Consider the following 27,954-nt stretch of genomic DNA (forward strand, 5'->3'; position numbering starts at 1 on the left):
GAAACGACCCATTAAATTTAAATTTTATGAGCGAGCGAGGAGGCCAGGGTTGCATAACGCAAACTCAGACGTCTTAATTCTCCCACCTGTCATTTCTGCATATATCACACGGGCTCTGGGAATTTCTCGAGATCCCTTTTATCGCCGCTGAGTGTGAGAGTCTCTCTCTGGGACAAATGCCTCCCATCGCTTAAAGGTCTCATGATCGACAGTGCTCGGGAGCCACTTGGCGCGTGAATCATTCATACCTGTCCATGAATAATAAAACCCTGGCAGGCAGTTAGCTGCACCTGCAACTTGAAACAGTAGTTCGTGAAACACAATCTTTTACCTTGTAAACTAATGTGTTTCACCTGCCTGGGCCGTGGCATCTGCTTCAGACAGGTAAAGCCTCCGAACAAAACCCTCTCTTCCTGCCTCCCTCAGCCTCCCCCCACCTGACCTCGCTTCCTCTTCGTCAGATGAATTTTTCACCAAAGCTCTTTGATATATTCGCGTCCCGCGGGAGACCCCGGCTAATGCAAACTGGAAGCGTGAGGCGTAATTATTTCTCAAAACTGCACTTCTACCCTAATTAGTTCACTCCTCAGAACTGGGCCTTGCATTATTTACACATCAAGGGGACACGCACGGGCCGGGAGATAAATATTCATTGTTTGTTGACTTTGCCCCGCGTCCCTCGGCTCGGGCGCGAGTTGAGTCGGGAGCCGCCGTCACTTGCCGTGGCTTGTTTTTTTGTTTTTTTTTGTTTTTTTTTTTTGTGTGTGACTTCTGCATCGCTGGTGCCCGGGACATAATCCGGCTTGTTCGGCCGTAATTATCTCCGCTCATGCAGACGGGCCGACACCAGCTCAGAGCGGGGGTTTTAATAAGCGGCCTGCATCCTCGTCCGGGGCCCGAGCAGATCACACGAATGAGTGTTTCGGCGGCAAGATTCGTCGCAATTGTGACCTCCTCGGAGCGGTAGACAGCATGTTTTGTTCAGTCAGATCGTGACACGGTTTCGGCCGTCTCCCCCCTCAAACCTTTCGGTTCTGGGTCATCTCTAATGAACTGGAGTCGGTGGCAGCTGTAATGAATGGTTTCCTGCTACTGTCGGTTGCAAAGAGAGACTTGCGAAACATGCTTTTCCTGTCAATAACTGCCTATAAATAGACCGCTGCATCTGACCCCCCCTCCACTTCGGTTGGTTGTTCGGCCTTGAGGCTCCATTGTCCGCTTTAAAAAAAAAAAAAAAAAGCCTGCTGGGAAACTCTTGTTGTCACAAAAAAGCTGCACCTATTGTCGACTTTTGACAACTGCTACATCTGAGTGACGCAAACCTTCATCTGTGTGCCTTACAGGAGGTTGTGAAAGAGATATGGGATAGAGTTGGAAGGGAGGGCGTGTTATGATGCCTGGCACAAGAATTACCATAATCACTGTCAACATTAATGGAGATCCTATCACTGGAGAATTTAAACACGGCTTTTCCATATTTATAGAAGCAATAAACAGAGAATGCGCAGCAAAATGTCTGTTATGATTCAAAAGCGAGCCGTGTTTACTGGCTTTGAAATGCATATTTGGGTTAGTGGATGAGGTGGAAGGAGGAGGGGGTTCGCAGTTTAAAGTTGCGGGATATGAGTGGAGATGTAATATCACCACACTTGACGCAGAACATCTGAAACCGTGTCCCACTCTCGCTGTCTGTGGGGTTTCTACTTTCCCTCAGACCTTCGGATTGTGTAACGTCTTATTGTCCCGTGGAACCTCTGCCCTCATATTTCATTTCACCGTGACTTTTTTTTTTTCCGAGGTGTCACGGCAAACATTCGTGAGACTTTGCCTGTAATTTTGGTAGATGACGCCGTTCTAGTTTGTCCCAAAGGTGTTGAGGCTTAAACAAAACGACTCTCTCATCTCCTATCGCTTTGTTGCTGACAGTCGGCCTCGAGTCGGTAGGTGTGTGGTTCCCTTTTCTACATTTCAAACAATGTGTCAAACAAAACACATAGATACGGCGTTAGTAGATATCAGGATGGAGCTGGAGAAGATGTTGTCTACGCTGCAGGCCAACTTAGGACAACATCTCAGTCTTTCCTACATGTGGTCGTCAGACTTCCTCCTTCAATGTGAAATAATGCAGTGAAATATCTTATATCACAATATCACAGATCAAGCATAACATTATGACCACTTTCCTCATACTGTATAGGTCTAACCTTGTGCCTCCAAAATGGCTTTTTGACCAGGCCGTCTTCACAAGAGGAAGAGGAAGAAGGTTCTTTCTTCCTTCACTTTCAAGGATTTCTTTTTTTTAGATATACCATGATCTGGATGACTAAGCACCTTCACAGAGATACTGGTTGCTAAACCAGTTTTTGTGTGTGTGTGTCTGTGTCAGGCTGCTGCCATCAAGGAGCTTCGTTGCTATGGGGTGGACGTGGTCTAGGTGTCACAGGATGGTCACAAACCCAGTTTCCACCCAGGATTAACACTCCGCTGGGTCATATATGTCACAGCAGTAGCTTTTTGAACCAATCAGAGCTCTGCACACAAGCTTTGTTTGAGTAAATGCTGCATCTCGTATGTTATTTTACACAAAACCACTTAGAGTGACCCTGACTTTTGTGATAGAAACTTGAGAGTTCAGGCTTACAAAAGAGACCAAGACCATGAATAAGCTCCAAAATGTTTAAAAAACAGTATTAAATACACTTTGGGTCTGTCCTATGGAATGATAACAGGTTAATAAATAAAGTATTTCTGATTCTTTATACTCATGGGGAGTGTGGAGGATTTCAGAAATGCGCATTCTGGCGTCATGTTTTTGAAGTTTTTCTTGTTTGACTTTGTACAGTGCTGTTGTACAGTTTGGGTTAGTAGTAAACCGCAGGGATGAGCTGTTTTTTCCACTTCGACGTTGTTATAGTTGTAGGAACCAAAGTTTTAGAGGTTGTCTCCAGGCCATTTGTAGGCCAGGAATATTGCTAATTTGCTTCAGATTGGTCACCAGAAAAATGGAGAGATTAGTTCACCTTGGAATGTTTGGTGTTGCCAAATGTTCCTTGCCTGTCATTGCAGCAAATTGTTGTATTTTATCAACATTACTTGACCTCTTGTTGCTATCTCTAGCTAGTCTATTCCTGTGTGTACAACCCTTTAGACAGGGTCAGGCTCTTCCACACCAAACTAAAAATAATTTCTTTGCAGACTTGGCCTTGGAGGCATTGTCCTGTCACAGGCTGCTATTGTCTCAAACATCATTGTATTCTTTCACATAAAAAAAAAATTCCTTAATTGAAACAAAAGCACAGAGGATGTTGACATGGATGTTTTCATATAGTGTATTTGCCACAAGATAAGATGGTGATGGATAGCTCTCCCAGTGCGGTCAGAGAATCAGAGGGGTTCACTGCATGGGCCCCATGTGGTCTTGTGTGAAAAAAGAGGAACAGTTAAATGTCACTTTGATTTGCTTGAAATCACATAATTTATATAAACAATTCCTCACCGCTGCATCTGTATTAAATTGAACTTATCAGGACAGAGTTAGTCCGCATGGGGGGTCTGCGGTCGACTGTAATGGGTGTTTGTTTTGCTTTCCGAGACTTGAAAGTGAAAGTCCCTGAGCTGCAGTGAGTTTGCTCTACTGTTACGCTCTACGCGGGCCTCTACGGACAAGAGCCTCGAGTCAGTTTCTAAATTGTACAGTTTCCATGAGCTGCAGTGACAGCGGGGTCGACAGAAGACCCACAGTTCAGTCCTCAGTTTAGGGCAGCTGAATGTGGATAGTACTACAATACCGCTACTAAAATCACAACTATAATTATCTACTTTGAAAAGTTTAAATATGTGATATAAAGATAAGTGAACCACAAGGACTTATCCAATAATGCCATCAAATCGGTTTGTGTTGCTCTTGTGGCTGTTCACAACCTCCAGCTTCCATCCTACTTTCATTGTGCCTGTTAGCGTTGCTAGCTACTGTCTGGCATTGATGTTGGTTCAAATGTACCGCTTGAATGCAAAGTATTTCTTGTACACAATGATCATGAGCACGAATGAGAAGGCCCCAGGATGCAATGGTAGCAGCAAGTGCTATCCTGCCAAGCCAAGATAGACGAAGCTAAGCTATGCTAATGGAACGTTTAGAGGTCCGTGTTGGTGGAGTGAGTCAGTTTAGCAGGAACACTCACAGCCTCACTGAACCAGGGTTTCCACAATGCTCGTCATTTATTGTTTGCCACATCAGCCTTACCATGCCTGAATGTACGGCTTCTTAACAAAATAGAGGCCACACGAAACTCAAACGTCGCAGTATGTTGAGAAAGAAAAATTAAAGTGTAAACAAGGCTCTGTCTCTTGTAAGAGTGTCACTCAACTGAAATAAGAAAACATGGCGTCGCCTGCAGGCGCTGCTACTCCCGTATCTAGGCATCACGTCATAAATGTGCATTTCATTATATCAACTGTTACACCAAGCTAAGCTAAGCTAAGTCAAGCCAGTTATTTTTTTAGCTTTTCTAGTGTTATAATTTTTCCTTCTTCCTGTGACATGACCAAATGTCTTGTTTCTATGTAAAAACCATCAAAGCCCATTATTTAGACCTTTGCCTAGCTTGATTACAATCACACCGTTTATTTTTTTCCAAATTGAACACATTTTACCACAACGTTATACAGTTCAATGAGACAACACTTTAATAGAATAATTAAAATCACAGTAATTTTACTAAAGTTTAGCTAAAGTGATTTAATTTCATGTGGTACTGTCCTGCGAAGCTAAGCTAATGCTCTCTTAGTCCAGCTGATTTATGTGGCTTTTCTACCCTTTTTCTCTATTATATATTTTGTTAACGTATCTTTCTAGGGTTTAACAAACTCAGTTGCTAAAATGTTGGAGCAATGGTTTTTTCTGTTAACGGAAAGAGTGAAATGGTGGTAGATCAGCTCCAGCCAAGTCTATCTCAGCAGCTTGCTCTAACCAATCACTCCGTCTTTATTTCTATCGTCTTGGAAACTGTGCATGCTATTTTTTTCTGAGAAAGTTGCACATTTGAAAAGCATACGGTGCAGTAAAACAAGGTCAAAGGAGCCCAAATATGTAGTTGCTGCTTGCTGGCTTTTGTCTCAGTCTGCTGTTAGATCTAAAAAAAGACCTTCGGATTCAACAATAATTCAGTCTCTTTTGTTTTTGGACCTCTCCTGCCAGTATACCACACTCCCATCATTTCACAGGTTTTCCTCTCCAGCCTCTCTGGAGTCAGACAAGTATAAAGTGCAGCTCCGTCGTCTTCTGAAACCCAAGAAGATGGACGGGTTTAGCTTTTTTCTTCTATGTAGCGATCTTAATGGCTGTAGCAGTCAGGGCTGCAGCAGCTTGGCAGCGCTTTAATGGAAACTCTGCTGTTTATTCTTCCTTTGCAGGTGGAGATCACGCTGCAGGACGTCAATGACAACCCGCCCGTTTTCCCCAATGACATTCTGGACGTGACCATTGAGGAGAACATCGGAGATGGCTTCAAGATAATGCAGCTAACAGCCACGGACGCAGACGAGGTAAAGGCTCCCACTGGGTTTTTTTTGTGTGTTTTTGTAACTGTGCCGCTTTAAGAATAGACGTCCTGGGAGTGATTTGAATTAGAAATATGGTTTAAATTTTTGTTAAAACCATAAATTCTGTTGTTGAAGCATTTAGCGCCTTTATATTGGACTCAAATGTAAAAGATTCAGGGCACAAACCCCCCTTGAAACAATATTTTAACAATGGTAGGAACCTCTTCTTATCCCAGATTGATTATGGAGGAAAGGAATATGTTTTTCAGCAGCTTCCAAATTACAACATTTAGTACGTCAGTAAAACACAAAATTGGCGACTAGGTCTGTTCCTGGGCCAGTAAACGTCTGAAACACATCAGCAAACTGATGATATAAGCAATAAATATTAGAGATATGTTAGTGACTCACCCCATTCGTGAGAATTGAGAAGCCGTTACAGGGGTCACAGAGCTCATGGTTGAAATAAACAAGACTAACAGATCATTCTGTTGGAGAAAAATGTGACAGGAAGGTGGCTTCTTTGGTTATTGGTTGGGTTTGAGGAGCATATACAAGTTTGTTTTTTTTTTCGCCGTCAATTAACCATCTATTTATTAATCAAGACGTAGCATTAGTAAATCGTCTTCTTTAACCTCCTGAGACCTGAGCTTTAGTTTGGTCTGCATTTGGTCTTTAATGTCTCCACGGTATTTGGGATTAGTAGGAGCTAAGAAGTATGAAAACGAAGCATCGTCTTTGAACAAGAAGTAGTTTTCGAGAAAAAAAAAAATGTCCTGATATGTGGACACGGGGCTTATTTCACTATAGAAAACAATAAAGTCGCCAGTGTGTAGCACATTGCTGAGCAAAAACTATTAAAACTCCATGTCCTCAAACGAGTACTTTCTAATTAATGGCCTTGTAACTCATTACAATTTGCTTAATTTGAGAGTCATATCAAAGAAGAAAAATTAATAACGGTCAGGGTTGTTCTTACCCCGACTAGTGCGCTGACCCTTTGCTACCACTAGGTGGTAAACAAAAGTGTCCACACATGAGGACAACAGGTCTAAATGAAGCAGAATAAGCTGCCACAAACCTAAAACTTAATGTCCCCATATCAGGACGTAAGGTCGAGGTTAGAGTGAGACACAACTGGGTCAAGACACGACATCTACTCTAATATAGCAGCACATAGCATTGTGTTATAATAGTCTGTCTTCGTCCTGATCTTTTTCTCACTAATGCGCCGATGTCATCTGAGAAGTTCGAAGCCCACCGGTGACACACACACAGCCTGGAAGAGCGCGTCCATCGATCGATATTTCGTCCCGCGACCTCCAAAGTTCACATTACAACAGCAGCATCACTCCCAATTAGCTAAAGGCTCCGTCTTCAGCCGCTTTATGCAGGATATGGACATTAAATCCCACAGTGAGCGAAACACAGGCCCCCGTCGGCATCTCAAAAGGTCTGCGGTCCCTCGGCCTGAGCCAAAGGACACAGTTTAAGCGAATGGAAAAAAAAAAAGTCTGGCCGTCGAGGGGAGAGAGATTAGAAAGAAGTAGAAAGAAGGGATATGGACTCAGATTTAATGTTAACTTATGAGGCCACACGTTTTTTATTGCGCAGCTGTTGCCTCGCCGCCTTCCCTTCACTCCCAATGTGAGAAAAGGAGGACGACGTCCCACTTCTGGACGTTTTTCTCTTTTATCGGAATACTATATTGACTGTAAATCTCAGACCTGGAGGCAGGTCAGTCTTTTCAGCAGGGGGATTTGAGGACATTATTTGATTATTTTCTGATTGCAGAGCCAAAGCATTCGCAGTTTTGATCTTGAAAAAAAAAAAAAAAAAAAGAAAAGGTTCAGCACATGGTATTGAAATCAAAGTGTTGTTCACTTTTTCCTCGAGCCTTTCCGAAGTTTAAAGAAAAAGCCCGAGCTTTTTTTTTTTGGTCCGTGAGCTGAGACATCCGTAGAAAGAGGAAGCAAATACGTTTTGACTGAACGATTAAAACTAAAGAAGTTTCATTCAAGAGAAGTCACATTTCGCTTCCAAGCGGAGATTCAAAAAAAAGGAGAAAGAAACAAAAAAAAAAAAAAAAAAAGTGCAGACACTTAAAGAGAATGCAGACGAGCCTTTTTAGAATTACAGATTCTAGTGATGTTTACTCCAAAACTCTGGCGCGGCCATGAATAGGTTCGCTAAATAGAAGCCTGTGTTTCATTCCAGCTCTCACTCGGAGCCAGATAACGAGGGCAGCCAAGTCTTTGCCCACATCCTTACGCAGGAAACTTAAGTTGCGCTGACACTAAGCGTACGGAACGCATTGGAGCCCGTGTTGAGAAAAGCCACATGTGTGAGCCAGTGTGGAGTAGCCAAGAGTGCAAGCTGTTGGCCAGCTGACGGGCTGAATTCAGACATCATAATGATCCCGTCCAATTTAACAGCGCTACATGTGGGATTCATGTGCGGGGGTATTAAAATGCTGTTTCTACGCATCCGTTTGAAAAAAAAAAATAACAAAAAAAAAAAAAAGAAAGAAGAAGTAGGCGCGGCTGCGTTAGGGATGAAATGAGATCAATACAAAGCTTTGCTCCTTTGTCTAATGCACATTAGGCCTCTGTAAAAAAAACTTTCTCACCTCATTTGTGCTTGGAGGGTTTTTATTAGAATTCTGACCTTATGTGGAAAATATGTCACAGGTAACAACGAAGAAAAAGAGTTTAAGGAGAGCCCCTCGAAAGAAAGCGAGCAAGCCTCAAAATGAACAATAATGTGTTCCAGAGGCTTTGCAAAAACCCACCGCAAGGATATTTCTAGGAGTCGCGGAGCAGATTTAAACAGAGGCGGCCGAGCCAGTTGGATCATCTCTAACCTTCTTTATCTCGAAAGCCGTCAGTGACAACACGTTGCTTGTTTTCCAGGAGTCTGTGTTATGATTGGCTTAGCTCTTAGCGGTACAGGAAGCTCCGCTATCCCCGCCGGCGCTGTCTGCTTCGCACCTCTCGCCTCTCGCGGGGAACTGCATGCTCCCAAAAACCACTCATCTGCTAAATGAGTTTCCTTCTGCCCCTGCGTCTGGTGCGCTCTGCGCCCTGGAACGCCGCTGTTTAATTGGTTAACCCTCCCTTTTTTTTTTTTGTTTTTGGTTCTTTCCCCTCCTTCCATGCCTTCGGAGAGCTGTAAAGAAGTCAGCCTCTTGAGTGGAGGTCAGGAGGTCGAGCGGTGTGTGTGAGAGTGCGCTTGTGTGCGTGTAAGATCTTAATTACTCGCGTTAGTCGGGTAAAGAGGAGGAGATGGGACCGTCCAGAGAAACAAAGTGCGTTAAAAATGAGAGTGAAGCCTTTTTTTTTTTTATTGGTGCGTAAACGCTGCTCGCCCATGCTCATAACTTGCAAAGGTATGTGCGTGTTGGACCGAGGCCCGAGATGGACCCCCCCCTGCCCAGCCTCTCCCACCTTCAGTGCTCTGCCTTTGAACCCTATCAGAAAATTAATTGGCAAACCGTGGGTGTTGGGTTCCGGACCCAGGTGGCTAATGGGATTGCCAGATCTGGAGCCACCGGCTGATGACAGCAGGGTCCTTAGATGAGCAGAACCCCACTCCTTGTCCTCCTTGACTCTCTCGTTTGTTTCCTTTTTCCTCTTTTTTTTTTTTTTTTTTTTTTACTGGGTCTGGATCTCAGTCCGAGTCTCTGGAATTGCAATGAAAGACTAGGTCAAGAAGACGGAGGTTTTATCCGTCGTAAAAACGCAGGCTTCAGGAAAGAGATAAGAACGAGTCATGAACTTATCCTGGTGATATTGACTCCGTCTGAAATGTTTGACGAATGGCTGCACGAGCAGACTGTTGCGTTTTTTTTTTTTTTGGCCAAACTCTTCTAAGATAATAAAACGCTGAAGTTTGTAACCTTTCACCAATCAGTCCACCACTAGCAGGATTCCAGCACTGTCATTAACCTTCATAGACAGCTATAGACAATATAAACATATTAATACTGTATATATTAAAATATATATTCAGACCAAACTTTTAAGTCTCAGAGAGGCCCCGTCTTAAAAATAATCCTTAAATTTACAACTGCAAATACCAGAATACACCATTTAATCATATATTACTAGGTTTTCAACCTCAGCGAATACATATCTGACATGTTATAACCATATAAAGTTGATGCAACTATTATTTTAGCAAAAAACAACTTGTCTAATGTTTGGCAAAAGCAGAGGAACGTTAACATTAACGTTCCAATTTAAATATTTATTCTGTATGACTCAAAGAAATGTTCTTTTTATTTCCAAATACTGCTTGATTCTGCATCTTCCTCAAAGACGGTGAAATCACGAAAATATACCGACTCCTTATAAAACATTTTTTAAACGGCTGCATGTTCAAACCATAGACTGTATATAAATATGGATTACGTGGATTACGGCGCAATATTGCTATTTTCAAGTTGAGTGCACAGTATGGTCCGAGAGTTCATTCCTACTCTCCCAGTCCCACTGGCTTTCTTTATGGGGTGGTTGTCATGCCAACATGTAGCTGCCATGATGTCACCTCCCGTTTTTATAGCGTCAAATGACTAAAAAAAAAAAAAAAAACTATTTAAAAAAACTTTGAGTTTGAGTTTCACAAAAAAATGCCCTTGAAAAAAATGATTTGATGTGCATTTGAGTGTTTTAGTTTGACCCAAGTCTCGCCCACTAACCTGGAGGAGGCGGAGCTTATGACCTATACTGCAGCCAGCCACCAGGGGGAGCTCTACTTGCTTTCACTTTTGAGAAACGGTGCAGCTGTCATGCACAGCAAACACATGCCTGAAAGCTGCAGTCTTAATATGGATCAAAGCTGATGCATCACTGTATATATACAGTTGATCTAAAATACACCAAGCCATTAAATGTGTCAATACGCAGATAAAAAACAAAACAAAATCTGCTTAATGCGTTGACGCCTCTCCTTATAAGCTTTCCTATTGTTCTGGCAGGATCAAAAAGCACCAACGCGAACATCAGACGCAGCTGAAAAAGGGTCTCTTTTTAGCTTCGCTCTTAACCAGCTGTAACCGGAGCCCCCCGCCGCTTCATCTCGCTGAATAGCAGTAGCTTTTTGATGTTGCTTTAGCTTTTTTGGCAGAAGACACAGGCTGAGACAGTTGTCTGATCTCTTTTTGTCCCGGGCACAAATAAAAACGTCAAGCCCTGTCGTCAGGCCTCATTCACTTGTCATATCGCATTCAGCGCTCCTCTCCGGTTCCAAAGCTTCTCACCGTAGCGATCGCATGTGTCATGGCGCTTGTACTTGTCCAAGGTAACAGGGGATCTATTAGTTGCATTTATAGAGGAACACTATAGCCCGCGGAAGTTCAAAGACGGACGAGGATTGTCAGTCAGCCTCTTTGTCTAGCGTGACCAGTCCTCTTCTGGATGAGCCTCTAAATCTGTATAAAGCTCCTTTGTGTTTACTTGCAAGGTCAGAAAGAAGCGTTTTATAATTACGTCCAAACACGTCAGGAAATCCACCAGCCTGAATACTTTCAAATAGTTTCCTGTGAAATCACATTAGTATCCTCGTTTTTTTTGTCTTCACATTGAGGAGGAGTTGATTTTAGTTGGAAAGTTCAAAGGAACAACTTCTTTGAGGGTTTAATTGAAAGCACCAGTAGCTTGGATTCAACGGCCTCTTGTTAGCGGTTAGCGTGCTCAAAGCTTCCATGTTTGTAAAGGTCAGTTAGAGATTATCCAGTTAAATCTACCTCTTGTCCGTCCACACGCCTTCTCTTTCCGGAACATCTCTGTGAAGAAGCCTCAGTGAAGGCTTTCATTCGTGCCAGACGAGCGGTTCGACGTGGACACGTGACTCGCTAACATGCATTAAACTGATTTCCTATCAGACTGACTCGCTTTGATGCCTCCCGTCCTAGGACCTCACATAAGAACCCAAGTTCAGCAAGTTGCATCCAAACCCCATGGCCCCTTTTTTTTCCCCACTCTTCACCCTGAGAGCTTTGCGGATGGTAAATACTGACTTGAAAATGTATTTTTGGTTTCCTGCCTGAGATGACCTCAGTCAGTTTGGCGCAACAAACTTGTAAACAGGACAAATGTTGACTGCACATTCGCGTTTCATCTTCACTTTGTGGATTTTTTGCTGTAAACATGTAGATTTAATAATGCCTGGACCTTAGCTCATTGTTTTCTTATTCCTCCTGTCTCTCCAGGGCCCTAATGCTCTCGTGACCTACACCATCATCAGCGGGGCGGACGACAGCTTCCGCATCGACCCCGAGTCCGGCGATCTGATCGCCACCAAGAAACTGGACCGGGAGCGCCGCTCGAAGTACTCGCTTCTGGTGCGGGCGGACGATGGGAAGCAGTCGTCCGACATGAGGCTGAACATCACGGTCAAGGACGTCAACGACCACACGCCCAAGTTCTCCCGCGTCACGTACTCGTTCGATATCCCCGAAGACATGGCGTCAGGTATGGTCATCTACAGTTATCAACCAAAACCCAGTAAAGTGCACAGAAGACTGGAGACTGTTTTGTCTCCTGCAAAATCCCTTAAAAGACAGCTCTGTTAAAACCATCAGCCGCTTTAAATTAACCGGATTCTTTGTGGATGTAGTAGTAGTATTTCTTTTTCTTTTTACATTTATATAAGAGCACTGCAGCTCTCGCAAATCCCTCGCATCTTCCTTCAGGGGAAAATCAAGAGTTTAATCTGGTCAGAGGGACAGTAACCAACATCTGATTTACGTGGAAATGTATCAGCAACCAGCTGGATTTACAACGATTCTGACAAACGTCTGGCACAGCTCTATCATCCCCGTCAGTGGCGCAATCAGAAAAAAAAGAAAAAAGAGAGACAAATAACTCTGGTTAATCAGAGAAGAAGAACGTCCAGCGAGGACGTCGTTAAGAGACGATCATGTGAAGTACTAATAAATGTAGCTAGTTTGCTCAACATCAAAACGTCATCTGTGAGTCACGAGATTAAAATCCAATGATTGTTTTCATTCCAAACCAGAACAGGCCAAGAAAGTAAAAAAAAAAAAGGTGTTATTTTAGCAACTGGCAGTAAGGATCATTGAGTCACTGGTGTTAATAAACTGGCCTAATAACCCCCTCTAGTCATTTCATTCTATACAGCAGTAAAGTCTAACTTCTCGCCTCTGCGTTACGACCCGTCCGACTCTTTCAGGCTCCATCGTGGCGGCGATCCTCGCCAGCGACTCTGACTCAGGGGTGAACGGCGAGGTCACGTACTCGCTGGAGGACGACGACGAGGACGAGACGTTCCTCCTGAACCCCGTGACGGGGGTTTTCAACGTGACGCGTCCGCTCGACTACGAGAGCCAGCAGTACTACATCCTGACGGCGAGGGCCCGGGACGGCGGCGGGCAGGCCAGCACGGTCAGAGTGTACTTCAACGTGCTGGACGTGAACGACAACCCGCCCGTCTTCAACACCACGGTGTACAGCGCGTCCGTCTCCGAGAGTCTGCCGCCCGGATCCAGCATCGTCACGGTCGGGGCCAGTGATGCAGACGATGGTACGTGTATGAGAAATTACATGGTAGTTAATACGAAGGAGGATATGTACAGTATATTAGCACCGGACTGTTGCAAATTCCATTATAATCATTTACAACAGGGGTCTTCAACGTTTTTTCAGGCCAAGGAGCCTGAAACTGATGGAGAATTAAAGTAGGGACCCCCTACCTACTATATGTGTTCTATATTAAACTCGGCCTAGTGCTTTTTATAAATATACATTATTATTATCATTTTGCATTTGATTTTAAGTTATTGCAATAATACACAGGTAGTAAGGTGGTGACTGAAAGATAATGTCTTCTCCCTCCATTTATCCCTTTATTAAAATCTGGTCATTCATGTTAGTGTGTATTTAAAGAAATATATAATTTGTGAGGTAACTTTCTAATAGTATTTTTTTGGTAGTGGTTCCTCACATTTTCTTATGTGCCAAGACATTTTACATCTGAATAACTATTTTTTTTTTATGATATTTGAACTACAGATTTGGAATATTTCAAATTTTCTATATAAACACGCACACAACGATCAGGCATAACATTATGACCACCTTCCTAAAATTGTCCAGGTCTTTCTTGTGCCTCCAAAACAGTTGTGTCTCTTCAGAGAAAGGACATGGACTTTCTGAGGGTGTCCTATGGTGTCTGGTCCTCTGTGGATCATCCCACAGATACTTGATCTGCTTGGGATCTTGTGAATTTGGAGGCCGGGTCAACACCTTGTGCTGTTCTTTATGTTTTTTTGAGTTGTTGCTGTTGAATTTTTTGTGCCGCTGCCATCAAGGAGTGTCATTGCTATGGGGTGGGGGTACCTGGTCTGGTCTAGGTTGGTGCTACATGTCTAAGCAACATTCACATGAATGAATACCAGGTCTAAAAGTTTACCAGCAGAACACTGAATTGTCTCAAGATGGTCAATGTTATTTACTTCCCCAGTGAGTGGTCATAATGTTGAGGCTGATCGGTGTATGTGACGTCTAAATAACTTGTTTAGACACCAAATATGGCATGAAATGTGTAAAATGTTTTCATTAAGTTTCCCGTGCGTATTTCTGCACATTAATGGACATACCGATAGATATTAATGGAGCTTCAGTAATAATAATAATAAATACAGGTGATACTGAGGCGGTTTTATGAAGATTTCTAAATATTTGCTCATGGGATTTATGTTCATAAACACTTTTGGCACCGATATTAGTCTTTACAAACAACTAATAACGGCTTTCAACGCAGGTATATTCAGAAATATGCCAATACATCATGAGAGCAGTGTTTTAAATATTTTTGTGAAACCGCTCTTAAATCACGTTAAATCCAGATAGAATCCTTGAACGCATTAAGAAAACAGCACGTTTAAAGCCGCGGTGTACTTTCGTATAAATCAAGCTTGTGCGTTCGCCAAAAGGAGATTAATTTAATGTAGGCCTGTCACTTTGTTATGACAGTTGGATACACAGAAGCTCTCGGAAACCCACGTATCAGTTTTCATTTATTATTTTTGAGTCACGCCGTGACTGACGCGATGAAATACAGCATCTTCGCCGTGCGATTAAGCGGCCCGGAGTTATTTCCGCGCCTCAGGTGGTGGGGTTTATCGTCTGCGAAGTTGCCGTGCGGTATTTCAACGGTCACCGCCGCTCTCCTCCGCTGTAATTACCGCTTCAACCCGGGCCTAATGTGGTTATTGTGACCTACATTCCTGGGAAATACGCTGCCTAGTTTCTCAACCAGAGTCTGGCTTCTTCTTCTTCTTCTTCTTCTTCTTCTTCCTCCCTCTCCCTCCGCGAGGTCCACACGATCTGACCGCGTCGTCCTCTCAGATATACATCCACCACCGTCAAAATAAAAACACCGCCATTGTTGCAGCACTTCCTAAGTTCCGACCCCCTGACCCTCATACTTCGTCTCTAGCCTAAACTCGGATGGAAGTGGCTCTCGAGCTTTTGATAAAGGATTACTTGTATACTGTAAATACACATGGGAGTGTGGGAAGGTGCCGGGCGCTTTCCACATGAATACCCCGTTGAGTTCAATTACAGACGCTCAATTTAAGCCCATTTTAAACCCCAGTTCCAGTTCTCCGCTAAATAGTTTACTGCATCCATCCACTCGGTCACAGCCTAGTTGTGTCATTTAAATAAATATTTCAATTGTAAGGGATTTTCCCCACCTCAAATCTGCACAACCTGCGCTATCAGTCGAGGAAGCAGAGTTTGTCTTTTGATAGCAATCTGTCATGCTTGCATGAATGGATTGTCCCGTTGGAGGACGGGGGGGTAGCAGGCCGCTGCTGCACACGCACAATTTGTGGAAATGGATGTTGATAATGCACATAATTCAGACACATACAGAATATTTAACAGTTACATCCAGAACAATAGATGCCAGTCAGAAATATCAGCGCTTGACCTCCACTGTTATCTTTGTTTTTCTTATTCAAGGTTGTATTAAAAGGGCTTTTATCAAAGATGCCAGCAAGTAGCAAATCTTTTGTTCGTGTCGTTGCTATTGAGTATCTTTGGACTAAGTTTTCTGAGGTGACCTCTCCATATTATGTTTCATCTCAGTGACCAACCATAATTTAGTTAGGTCTAAAAGATCACCATTAACTAAATATGTGACATGTTTGCATGTTTTTCAGGTCCAAACGCACAGCTCCTCTACAAAATAGCCTCTGGTGATCCCCAGGGCCACTTTGTCCTCACCAAGGAAGGCGTCCTCCAGTCCAAGAAGACCCTGGACAGGGAAACCCAGTCTTTCTACAACCTGGTGATCACGGTCAACGACCTGGCCCCGCCTCCCATGTCCCGCTTCACCAGCACCGCCCAGGTGTCGATCATCCTCCTGGACGTCAACGACTGCTCGCCGACGTTCACCTCCCAGAAGATGACCTACATCCAGGAGAACACGCCAGTTGACACGGTGGTGTTCACCGCCAAAGCCACGGATGCCGACAGCGGCCCCAACAGCTACGTGGAGTACTCCCTCAAAGGACCTTTCGGCAACAAGTTCAGCATCAGCACGATAGACGGGGACGTCCGGTTGGTCGGGGAACTGGACAGAGAGGAGCTTTCAAACTACACGCTCACAGTCGTAGCTACGGACAAAGGCGAGCCCCCCCTCTCCTCGACCATGGACGTGACCATGCTGGTCCTGGACGTCAACGATAACACGCCGAGCTTCTCGCAGAACATCTACGACATCGAGATCGAGGAGAACACCTTGACGGGGACCGACGTCATCCAGGTGTTCGCCAGCGATGCCGACGATGGCACCAACGGGCAGATCCGCTTCTCCATCTCCGGGGGGAACACCAACTCTGATTTCAGGATCGACTCGGTCACGGGGGTGATTTCAGTGGCCAAGCAGCTGGACCGCGAGGCGCGTTCGTCCTACTCGCTGGTGGTCCAGGCCGCGGATCGCGGCAGCAGCACCAGAGTGGACCGAGCAACCGTCAACATCGTGTTGCTGGACGTCAACGATTGCTCGCCCGTGTTCGAGCTCTCCCCGTACACGGTCAACGTCCAGGAGAACCTCGAGAACCTGCCGAAAAACATTCTGCAGGTCAGTGTTTGAGATTGAGATTTAGGGAAACATTTTAGGACACCATTAACATTTACAGACGGGACGTCCTAAGTGAAAAGAATGTCAGTCCTGAGAGCTTAAACGGGCTAATATCTTAACCAAGTTTGCAGTAACACTAACTCAATAAGTACAGGTATGTGTGCACACTAAACCACTTAGCAGGGTGGTCTTATTTTGTGCTTAAAAGCCACGACAAGTACCCTACTGAAATGATAAAGAAATGATATATGACGGCAATTTGCTCTGCTCAATTAGCGCTTTATAGGATTTCACCGAAATATGAAACCCGCCTAAATTGCGCCGTTGAGGCAATTAACTTTCTAAGCACCCTGATGACTAAATGAGCCATACATAAAAAATGGAGGGAGAAAGAATGATTTCCGATGACGGAGCAATTCCATTATTGTGTGCACCTTAGTGAGGAAATGAGGGTACGGTTATGTGCTAGGGTAAAAAAAAAAAAAGAAAAGGGCCAGACGAGTTTGCATGTGAACGCTAACCTACCCGACTGTGGCATGCAGGGTAAAAAATAGGCTGGCAAATAGTTTAATAGTTAGAAACTATTAAATAAATGTCTTTGCTTAGACCCGACAGCAGCCGAGAGAAGAAGAAGAAGCAGAAGAAGACACTTTTCTTTTTTTTTTTGTTGGACTCCCTGGGAAAGTGTGATTAGACAAAGTGAATAAGTAATGATCCTCATTCCCTCAGCAGTTACCTTCATGGTGCCACTGGTAATTAACCCCTCAGCTGTTCCTGTTACTCCCAGATAGGTTCAAATCTACAGTAATGGTCTTCATGGGAATTCATCAAAGCACCAGAATGCTCACCCTTAAACCACGGGATTAAAAATAAAAACTGTGCCAGTTGTAGATCTTAGGAAGATGATGCTTTGGTCATGATATTTATTCATTTATACGGCCTCAAAGGACAAAATGGTCTCCAGGGAAAGACAGACATTAACCCAGGACCTGCACTTAAACATAATGTCAGGTCGATTTACTTAAAATGCAATTAAAGTATGAGTCGGCCACATGTCACCAGCCTGACTCATTAATGTTGGCAGTTCATCAGGATGTAGCTTAAGTTTGCCAACATCACTCACGACCAGAGAACTACTGCTCCCACCAAACCAGGCACGTCTGTGTAGACTAAACACCCTTGGACAAAGAGTGTTTGCTTGCTTCTAGTTTGGTTTCCCTTGTCACTAGAAGACGTCTCTGTTCAGTATTTTCGTTATATTGTATTTTCTGTTTCAAGCATTGGTGAAAATAAGACCCGGCTTGAGTGCTGCAATATGAAGCGGAGACATTAAGACAGATTTTTACATCGGTATTAAAACAAGATTTTAAAGAAATAAGACAAATGAGCCTCAGGTAACACGGTGAGCTTCTCTTCTCCACTCAGGTGTGACCAGTTAAGGTAATTAAGCCCATGCACCAGCCAGAGAAACTTGCACTGCCACTGCAAGGCCAGAAATAAAGAACGTCAGGAACAGGAGCAACGCTTTGTGATGAATTTGACTTCTAAAGTTGGTCTGCTGCCACAAGCTGTAACCTTTAAATGCATCAGTGATAACAATAATACTACAAAGATTGAATAATGCTTAAATGTTTTCTTACTTAAGCAGTTTAAAATTAAGTGAAAATTCCACATTTAAGTAGTTAAATAGAGTAAAACTGTGCATTAAAATGCATTTAAACTATGCATCATACAGGCAGAATGGGCTTATTATTATTTATTATACCACTGGGTTAATATGTGTTCATTAGTTGGTGCCATGTGTATGTATGATATGTTAATGTTGGCGACATTATTACATTAATTAATTTACTAATAACCCATCTTATTCTCACTACATCTTCTACTTATTGGGAGCTAATATTAAGCTCTGCTCTCTGTCGTTGTTTCCCAGGTCGTAGCCAGAGACGACGACCAGGGCGCCAACGGTCAGCTGAGCTACATGCTGAGCGGCGGGAACGACGAGGGCGCCTTCACGCTGTCGTCCAGCGGCCAGCTGAGCCTGACCCAGACGCTGGACCGCGAGGCTCAGGGGAAATACACCCTGCTGATCACAGCCACCGACTCAGGTACGGTCGAGTTTCGCCTTCAAATGTTTGACAGTTTTTTAACTAAAATATGATTTTATGTCGTCCTGGCGTCCCGCATCACGTTTCAGTTTATAGTGTCCCAGGATCGATTGTTTATGTCTGAACTCGTTCACATTTAACTTCGACTTATCATCGGGGATCTGGTGTATCTGGTGAGGACTGCGGCCTTTGTAATGAGCCCTTACATGGACGTTTGTTGAGTTTTAGCGACGCTCGACACATATTTTATAATCAGCCCACAAAACTGAGCTGAAAGGGAATACGCTCGCGAGCTAACAGCAACGTCAACAAACAAGCATTTTGATTTCACAGCGTGCTCACAGCTCCTTTAGTGTGGCACGAAAACCTAAACATTCTGGAGTTTTTAGCTTGCAAACCAGCGGGTGTTTTTCTTTGTCCCGTTCCACAGAAGTCCTTTCAGCGGGTTCGATTGAATAGCATCCTCTGTTTATTTGGATACGGCGGTAGAGCTTGTTATAGCCAGATAAAAGGTTAACTTGTTATTGCATGGAGGCCAGTTAATGTGCAGTTAAAGGAGTACATGCGTATCCCCGTTGCAGCCAAATCACATGCTATCCCAGTTAAGTATATGTTTCCCCCGAGCTGCTCTGGCACGGCCGTCATGGTCTGAGGGTGGTTTCTGTTTCATTCCTGGACTGACCATGTGACTCTTCATAACGCTGTGTATTTTTGACCATGCGCAGACATCGGTGAGACGACGTCTTGTTTTGAGAAACCGGGCTTTAGCGTTTCCATCATCAGATCATCTGAATATTCATGAGGGAGGTGGATTTTCTGATTTCATAAACAAATCCACTAATCAAAAGTTTTGCAAGGGCAAAAGTAGTTCTGATAATGAACTCCTAACTAAACCAGCTGAAGAATTTCCTTTTTAGGTTTTTTCTTGCTTTTCAGAGGCCCGCGCCACATGGACAGAGTTGCCCAACAAGCGAACGTACTAATTAGGATTTGATTTTTTTTGTGCGCTTCGCGACGACTCCGCATTTAGGGCCCTGACAACAATTCCAAAATATTTTGACAGGACGTTTCAGTACAATGCCGTGGCCGAAAAAGAGGGATTTCGGAGTAGAATATCAAAATATCAAAAACCCCATAATCATAGTACACGCCAAATTACCCAGCAGCATTTTCTCACATTTTTGAGGCCTCGGCTGAGACGCTATGGGGAAACGGTTCTCCCAGGCGCTATCTGGCAGGAAAGTCTGAAGGTGGATGGGGCAGACATGTCTCCGAGCCTCGGCTGTCTACTACGGACCGTTTTTTTTGTCTTTTGACCGCAGACATCCATCTGAGCATGTTAAAATCTGCCCTTTTCTTCCCATACTGCCGTGTTTGGCTAGTTCTATCCCAAAAACATAACGCAAGCAAAAGAAAAAAAAAAAGAAGACGTATCATCCAGAGGCTTCGGTCTATCGAAGTATTGTCCTGTGTTTTCTAGATTGAACCGCATGACACGGCTCGTTCTGTGCATGAATCACAGGCTCACTTTCTCCTTTATGCGCCGGGGCTGCGTCCCTTCTCTTGGGGCGTTTTCTGTGTTTTCTGCGAAGGTAAACTCATTAATCGTGGCCTGAGCAGAGCTCCAACCCTCCCTCCCTCGGTTGTGCAAACTGTTAAATCTGTCATGAAAAACGTGGAAACTAAAGAGCTCACCGGGCGCTGGTACTCATAATGGGTCCTGGCTTTGGAGAACGGCACAATTTGGTAAACTTCTGCAATTACTTGAAATATGTGGCATCCACACAAGCGGCATAAAGGTGTTTTACAAGGCGTCTTGTTGTGAGGAAATCTGACCTGCGATGCCTTCTTTGTGTTGTTTTTTTTTTGTTTTTTTTTCGCTCCCCCATCCCTCGTCCTTGTTTACGGAAAGTTGTTTGCCAGAGTTCGGAGTTAACTAGTTGTGCAGATAGACGGAGATATTTGGGAGGTTGCATGCGCCGGGGCTGCTGCTGCTGCTGCTGCTGCTGCTGAGCCAACATCTGGGATCGGCTGCAGGCAAATCAGATTTTGTAAGCCCCTGCTTTGCAGTGTACAAGTTTTGCCTGCACGGAAGAATGTGAAACAATGAGATCTCCAACAGAGTCGCGCAGTGAAAAATGCTTTTGTCAGGCTTTGCTGCTGTAATGACTTAAAGTAGGCATCTGGGGTCAGAGAAAACGGACTTGTATGCACATGGCGGCTTCTATAAGTTTACTATGAACATGCTTTTCTTTACCATTCTCCAAACGTGACGGTAGCCGGTGTAACTTTTATATTAAATCAGATAGTGTTGTCAAAATAAAGGGGTGAGTTAAAAATGAAAGGCCCGGTTCAGATCTGGTATTAACATGAATCCGGCAGCCAGCTCTAAGTACTGGCTCGAACACGTCCAAGGCTCATTAAGGGTACATTTGAGACCTGATCGCTCAGACCACATTAGACAATATTATTTCAGCAGTGTGAACGCTCATGCATCTTAGCCACATTAACAGACCTCCTACTAATTCGATGTCCACTCTCTTAAGCAGAGTTTAATGTGTGCGCTTTCAGCTTGTTGCACAGTTTGCACCATGTCCCTATGGAGGTGATAACACATGCCCGAAAGCAACGGCGTTCATGGTTCTGAAACAGCAGCAGATATAAGCAGCTGTCGGCACGATATTTTTCTGCATTCTTGGATCTCAAGTGGCCGTCCAGACTCATTTTAATGCAGCCAGTTTCAATCCGATCACTCAGAGCACAACAAAATAAATTCCTTGATTCATCCATTAGATGGTTATTACTGTAGTGGCTGAGCCTTTCTTGCATCTACTTATCTCTTCCATCTGTACTTAGGTAAGTTTTAAATAGCATGTCACAAGTGACTGCCGTGGTTTCTGATTCAAAATTTTAAACCCTTAACCTCCCGAGACCCTGAGTCCTCATATGGGGACATTAAGTTTGAGGTTTTATCGCATCTTATTCTGCTTCATTTTAACCCGTTGTCCTCATTAGTGGACGCTTTAGTCTGTCATCTAGTGCTAGCAAAGGTTAAAACGTGTTTATTTATGCTTATTAACGTTTCTAGTTTGATACAGCAAATTCAACAAATTTTATTAATAGTAACGAGCTACAACGTCGCCAATTAGCAAGTACTCGTTTGAGGACGTTGGGACTTCATTGTTCTGTCTTAGCTCAGCCACGTTCGGGTATTAAAATAGACAGTTTTATACTTTGTCACACGTTGGGTGACTTTATTATAATATAAATAATGACATAATCCCAGTGTCCACATATGTGGACATTATTTTTTTTCAAAAACTACTACTTCCTGTTCAAAGATGATTCTTAGTTCTTAGTTTACTGATCCCAAATAACTTGGAAAAATTAAAAACGCACACAAAATAAAAGCTCGGGTCCCAGGAGGTTAAATGAAACGAATCTGTACGAAAGTAATAAACCCAAGTTTGAGATGAGTGGTACGAGTTACGCTGAAGGATTTCCGTCAGCTGTGACAAATACTGAAGAAAAAATTTTGAGCAGATTAACTGGTTTCTTGTGTTTATTCCTATTTGATATTCGTATTGGTGCGTGACAGTGCATATTTCGTGTCGTGCGTGTCGCCTCCGAGTTCGCGCTGGTCTGCGTGCCGTGGTGAGAGCTTCTTCCTCGGAGGAGGAGGAGGAGGAGGAGGAGGAGGAGGGCGGGGGTGCATTGACATGCATAGCGTTTGACCACATTTATTAAAGAGGAGGCACAGTAAATCCCTTGGCCCATGCCTATTATGGCGGATACGGTTGCATAGAAATCCCATGTCTTTCACATCCCTCCAGCACATCGCTCCATAGGGCCACACTGTTTGTATATGGCCTTTTGGCCGACGGGTGAGGGAAAGTTTTTTTTTTTTTTTTTTTTTTTTCGGGGGGGGGGGGGCTAAACGACCGCTTAGCAGATAAAGAATTTTAATGACCATCCCTATTTAAAAGCAGGATCTTTTATTCTCTTAAATGGCTCCCATGAATCTGGTGTTGTAAACCCTCCAGTCTTCTTGGGTCTCCCCGACTTGATTAGTGGAATAATGATCTGTCAATCTCCAGGCTTTCTCAAGAACAATAAAGATTATTTAATCCCAGCGCATATATCTTCCAGTAACACAAACAGAGCAAATGAAGTCCCCGTGTGGACGTCTGATAGCGCGGTGTTAAAAAAAACGTGGCCGAGGGGCTCGCTGGACCGCCGTCCCATCGACGCTTGCCACAATAAATCTTTAACGCGGTCCATTTCTCGAAGGCCTCGAACCGTCTGCAGTCTAGCGGCAACGGCGAGACGCAGCCAACTAAAATATCAGGTTCCTCAAATGAACTTTAACAGAGCAGTAACGTTCTGGATCAGCTCTTAAAAAACTTGAGCAGTAACAATGTGGTCTGTGCATGTGGAGTTTTTTTCCTATCGCCTGTTTTCTCTTTTCCACTCCCTGCTACACCCTTCGACAATCGCTGGATCTGAATGTTTTTGTAAATAGCCTGGGTGAGTTAAAAAAAAAAAAAAAAAAAAAAAAGAGAGAGAAGGGGGGGTTTTATAAAGACGGTGTGGGTTGGATGATTAGCGTTCCAGCCTGGCAAAATCCACTTTTTAATGATGTTTACGCACCGTGTTTCTTTCTTAGGAGCCCATTTTGCTTCCTCACAAAACTAATTGTGTCCCAACTTGCTGCTTTTTCTAACTTTTCTGCGCACACACACACACACACATAAAAAAAAAAAAAACTGCAGCATGTGACACGTGTGTGCGAACGACAGCGCATGCCTCCGCTCTTAAACACTTTTCCAAAGACATATTTCAGCTTTATGTGGTTCATGTATGAACATTATAGAGTATGTATTATGAGCCAGTGTTAAGTTTTCCACCCCCTCGCGCCGGTTATGATCCGAGCAGAGCTCACATCCCGCTTCTTAGATTCGAAGGGATTTCCAAAAATTCCGCAACAAAGCAACAAATAAAAGCGCCATTAGTTGTAAAAACACACACACACACAAAAAAGGCAAATCACTTTATTAAATTTCACCGCGGGCCCCTGCAAATGTAAGAAAAAGTCTGCGCTTGATGTCTGTCGATGCGCTTTCCAAACCCTATCGGCAACATATGGGGAAGGAATTATTCAAAGACGCGGCAGCACTTCATAAATATTTTTTCGGTTTAATTTGACGAACGTTGCGTTATTAGAAATATTCCGCCCCTTTATTTTAACGTTGGGTAGCAGCTCCGAGCAGCTCTGCTGAGATATCCCTTTCACTGTGTTGCTTGTTAAGTGTGAGAAAACCACTGTTTACTCTGTTATGTTTGGCAAACTGTGCAGTGGGACAGCTCGCACCCTGCACTCAGCCCCACGAGGCCTTTCATGGCTGCTGGACGGGACTGCATTAAAAGAAGCTTTGTCGCAAAGCAACAGGTTCTCAGAGGCAGAAAAATGTCAATTTTGCCTCGTCGCCGGCCAATTCTGTCCCCCTCCACCGCCGCCGTCCCCCCCACCACCACCACCCTGAGTAATGATGTGTTTTATTTGCGCTGTCCCTTAAGAGCACAATCTAGCCGCAGTCCATAAACCGTAATTAACCGTTTAGCCTTAAGCTTCAGGCTACAGATGGGCTGTCTCATAAATTTACGCATTCATCCGTCTTCCCTAAGTCAACCTGTCCCCGGACCCCCCCTCCCAGGTTCAGCGAGTCCCCGGTTGTTTGGACACCCCGGCTTCATCCTTCCTGTGTGCAGATTCTATTTTCGATAAAACATCAGTCCGTCATTTATTGAGGGGAGAGATTATCTCTTGTGCCAGCAGAGACACTCAAACCTGCGTCTTAGCTCGGCTTAGGCTGAGCAACTGGGGGCGAGGGTAGGGGGGTGACTCGCAGCCTTTCCCAGGGGGTGGTCACTGCTGTTTTTCTTCGAATCAAACCCCCCCCCGACTACCCCGACCCACCCACCCACCGACCTGCGTGGCTCTCACAGCGGCACGCACCCTGGTAGCAGATGCAGCGGTCAGAAAACAGATAGCTTAATCGTCATTAACACGTGTGTTTGTACCCCCTCCGGTTCAGAAAGTATGGCCACGGCACCTTCCTGGAGGTTAATGTGATTTGTCCAGTGGTAATGGACACTAATAAGGTGCTTAGACCCTGCCATATGTTGGCGCTAGACAATGCTTTCTGAGGTTGAGAGGCTTACGGGGGAAACTGTCTGTGGATCTTTTCGGTGGAAGAGGCAGATGGTCGACTTTAGACTCAGGGTTCTCGGAAAGCTGTTATTTTGGACGCTGTTTCTGTGGGGTTATTCTGGGCTCTCGCCGTTTTTTTTTTTTTCATTCTCCAAAACGTGATCCGCACTGAAACCAAACACCAATCAGCCACAACATTATGACCACTGACAAGAAGGAGAAATGAAAATAACGTCTGACAACCCAACGTTCTGCTCTGAAACTTTTGGACCTGACATTCATTCGTGTGGACGTTAATTAGACATGTAGCACCCACCCTAGACCAGACCAGGCACCCCCTGCCCCTTAGCGATGACACTCCTTGATGGCAGCAGTCGTGCCCAGCGGGATGCAGCCTGACTCAGACACTCAGACACGCAAAAATGGTTTAGGAACAACTAAAATAAAACATGAAGAACAGCTGAAGGTGTTGACCTGGCCTCCAAATTCACTAGATCCCAAACTGGCAAAGTATCTGCAATACCATAGAGGTATAGCGATAATCCATAGAGGCCCCGCTCCTCAACCCATAGGACCCAAAGACCCCCACACAACTGTTTTGGAGGCACAACAGACCTACATAAAATTAGGAAGGTGGTCATAATGTTCTGCCTGATCGCCTGTATTAGCAGACAGAACTGAACATCTGTCCCACTGCCAGTTTAACAACTACTTTTAAGTTCCTTGGCTGTGCTTTGGTTGTCACTGCCCCAACTGTGTCATTCCCAGGTCTCTGGGGAATGTGCTGCATTTAATTAAATGGTAATGGCGTTCCTGAGATTCAATTAAAAGCAGGGAGGACTCATCATGCGACTCCAGCGCTTTGAGCTCCACGGCGGATTGAGCTGCTTCGAGTGAAAGGAGGCGCCCTGACGCCAGTGTCTTTCGACTTTGTCCAGGGTGTAACGGCTGCTCGCGGGATAAAGACGTCTATCTGAATACCATCAGTCTGATGTCTTCCCACGGAGAAAACCCTTCAGTTGTGGAGACGGGGGTTATCACAGGGGCTTAGCTTCCACGCCACCTTGGAGCTTTAGCGACTTCAGCAGGAAAACCGCCTCACGGAAAAACGCCAGCGCCACAAAGTCCACTATTTTCTTTTCTGATTGAGCGAGCATGCTGCTCTGGACCCAGCCCCAATCTCCTCCCAGCGTGCAGTAATAGCCGAGATGAATTTGGATCAGATAGACGAGCGGCGGATGGCAGCTGCTCTTAAAAACTATTTTCTGTAAAAGTAGACGGAGAATCGGAGGCCGTTGAGAAACCAAGCGGTGGTGTCGATAAGTTCTTGGCAGGAGGTGAACATCAATGATGTGAGGGTGTAATCACAAGGAGGGACGTGTCAGGTCCTTGCGGTTTGCCCCCAGATTAACCCCTGAAATAAGATTAGGCTCATGGCACAAACTTCAGACGGAGAGGTCCGGTAGTGCCTTGATGGTCTTATCTGTTTTAGCGGAGCAGCCTACAAATTACAGCTTCTTTGAGCATAATAAGAATGCAAACATTTTCTCACACTCTCCTTATGGAAAGACTTAGGGTTAGGGTTAGGGAAACAAATCCGTCCAACGCAACGTTCATCAATTAACGACGTTAGGTCTGCTCCTTTAAATGTCTTTTATTAGAAAAAAGCAGTCAGTGGTTAATGCAACCTTATAAAAACTGTAAAATACTGCAAAAAGAAAAAAAAAAAGAATAAAGGGTCTGGGGATGGGATTTGCCAATGGAAAACATACTTGTCTAACCGCAGCGCATGGCAGCCGCCGGTAGGCAGCTGACTTCCCGTTGAAAAATTTCCACCGGCTCTCTTTCCATGGTTAAATGATGTCATTTGTCGTCCAGCGCTGGGGCCAGATTTAGGCACGTTTCCTTTGCCATATCCCCGCCGTGCGCGAGGTGACACGGCTGCAGCCGTCTAAATCATCGACCCTGACACTCTTCTCTGGGCTTTGCCAGATTCCAGCAAAGTACTGTTTGGAGGAGATGCTGGCATTTCTCAACACTCTTGGAGCGCATTCCTCTCCTGTTGAGTCACTCCTTCCATAAAAAAAGAGAAGAAGAAGAAGAAGAAGAAGAAGGAGGGGGTTCATTTTGTACGTCGTTACAGGTATTCGGAGGAAATTTAAGAATCGGAAAGAGATGGGATCGCTCGGCTGGGAAGTTGAAGCCGTTATTTCGCGGCCGCCATCTTACGAATCTTAAGAATGTCTCGCCATGACCAGAAGTATTCGAAACAACTGTCATTTACATACATTTGCATACCTACCAAGATATAGTGTTCCTTGACTAAATCTGTCATCCCACGCGCTGTAACGAGATAGACCTGAACTATTTACACATTGAAGAGAAGGTTTGGAGAGGCGTGGGGGGGGGGGGGGGGTTAACAGCTGCCAGGGGTTATGTGATATCAGGGATCCCCGGGAGGCTAAGAAGGCACGTCCTGTGGTCGCACGGAGGCGCATGGAGGCGCACGATGCCGCGTGAACCGATACGCCAAGAAAGAAAAAACGCTCCGTTTTATTCCGACGACAGAGGGGTCAGCGCAGGTTCAGGAGCGTCAGGGGGCTTTGGAAGTACTTAGGTTAGGTCTTCACCAAAAGGGGTGGGGTGTCTTTGCTTTGTGCTTACTAAGGATTAGCCGTGTGTAACAGTGTCCTGAGCCTCAGAGTCCCCCGACGTGTTCAGTGACAGAGGTGCTGGACGTCAAAGGTCCCTGCGGAGGAGGAGGAGGCCGTTCATTCTCCCGAGGCAGTAAACAGGTTGTGGCGTCACGTCCTGAGCGACAGTAAAATGCCTGGAAAGAGGGCAGCGCGGCGCTCCGCATGCACACAAATACCGCTTCCTCTCTTAGCGGGGAGGGAAACAATGCTATTGAAATGCTCAGTGTGCGACAGAAGGCGGTTTCTGGTTCAGAAAAAAAAAAAAAAACACAGAGGCTGGCTC

General features: G+C 44.6%; 1 protein-coding gene across 2 annotated transcripts in view; it reads left to right on the forward strand.

The window, feature by feature from the left end:
* Positions 1 to 27,954, forward strand: part of LOC125007781 (protocadherin Fat 4) — a 114,468-nt gene that overhangs the window by 53,130 nt on the left and 33,384 nt on the right. For both annotated transcript variants that reach the window (XM_047584581.1, XM_047584582.1), the window contains exons 2-6: positions 5,413 to 5,544; positions 11,753 to 12,014; positions 12,736 to 13,086; positions 15,734 to 16,656; positions 18,590 to 18,764. In XM_047584581.1, coding sequence (XP_047440537.1) covers positions 5,413 to 5,544; positions 11,753 to 12,014; positions 12,736 to 13,086; positions 15,734 to 16,656; positions 18,590 to 18,764 — 1,843 coding nt within the window. The remainder of the gene's footprint in view (positions 1 to 5,412; positions 5,545 to 11,752; positions 12,015 to 12,735; positions 13,087 to 15,733; positions 16,657 to 18,589; positions 18,765 to 27,954) is intronic.

Source organism: Mugil cephalus, chromosome 5 (assembly GCF_022458985.1).
Source record: "Mugil cephalus isolate CIBA_MC_2020 chromosome 5, CIBA_Mcephalus_1.1, whole genome shotgun sequence".
Classification (NCBI taxonomy): Eukaryota; Metazoa; Chordata; class Actinopteri; order Mugiliformes; family Mugilidae; genus Mugil; species Mugil cephalus.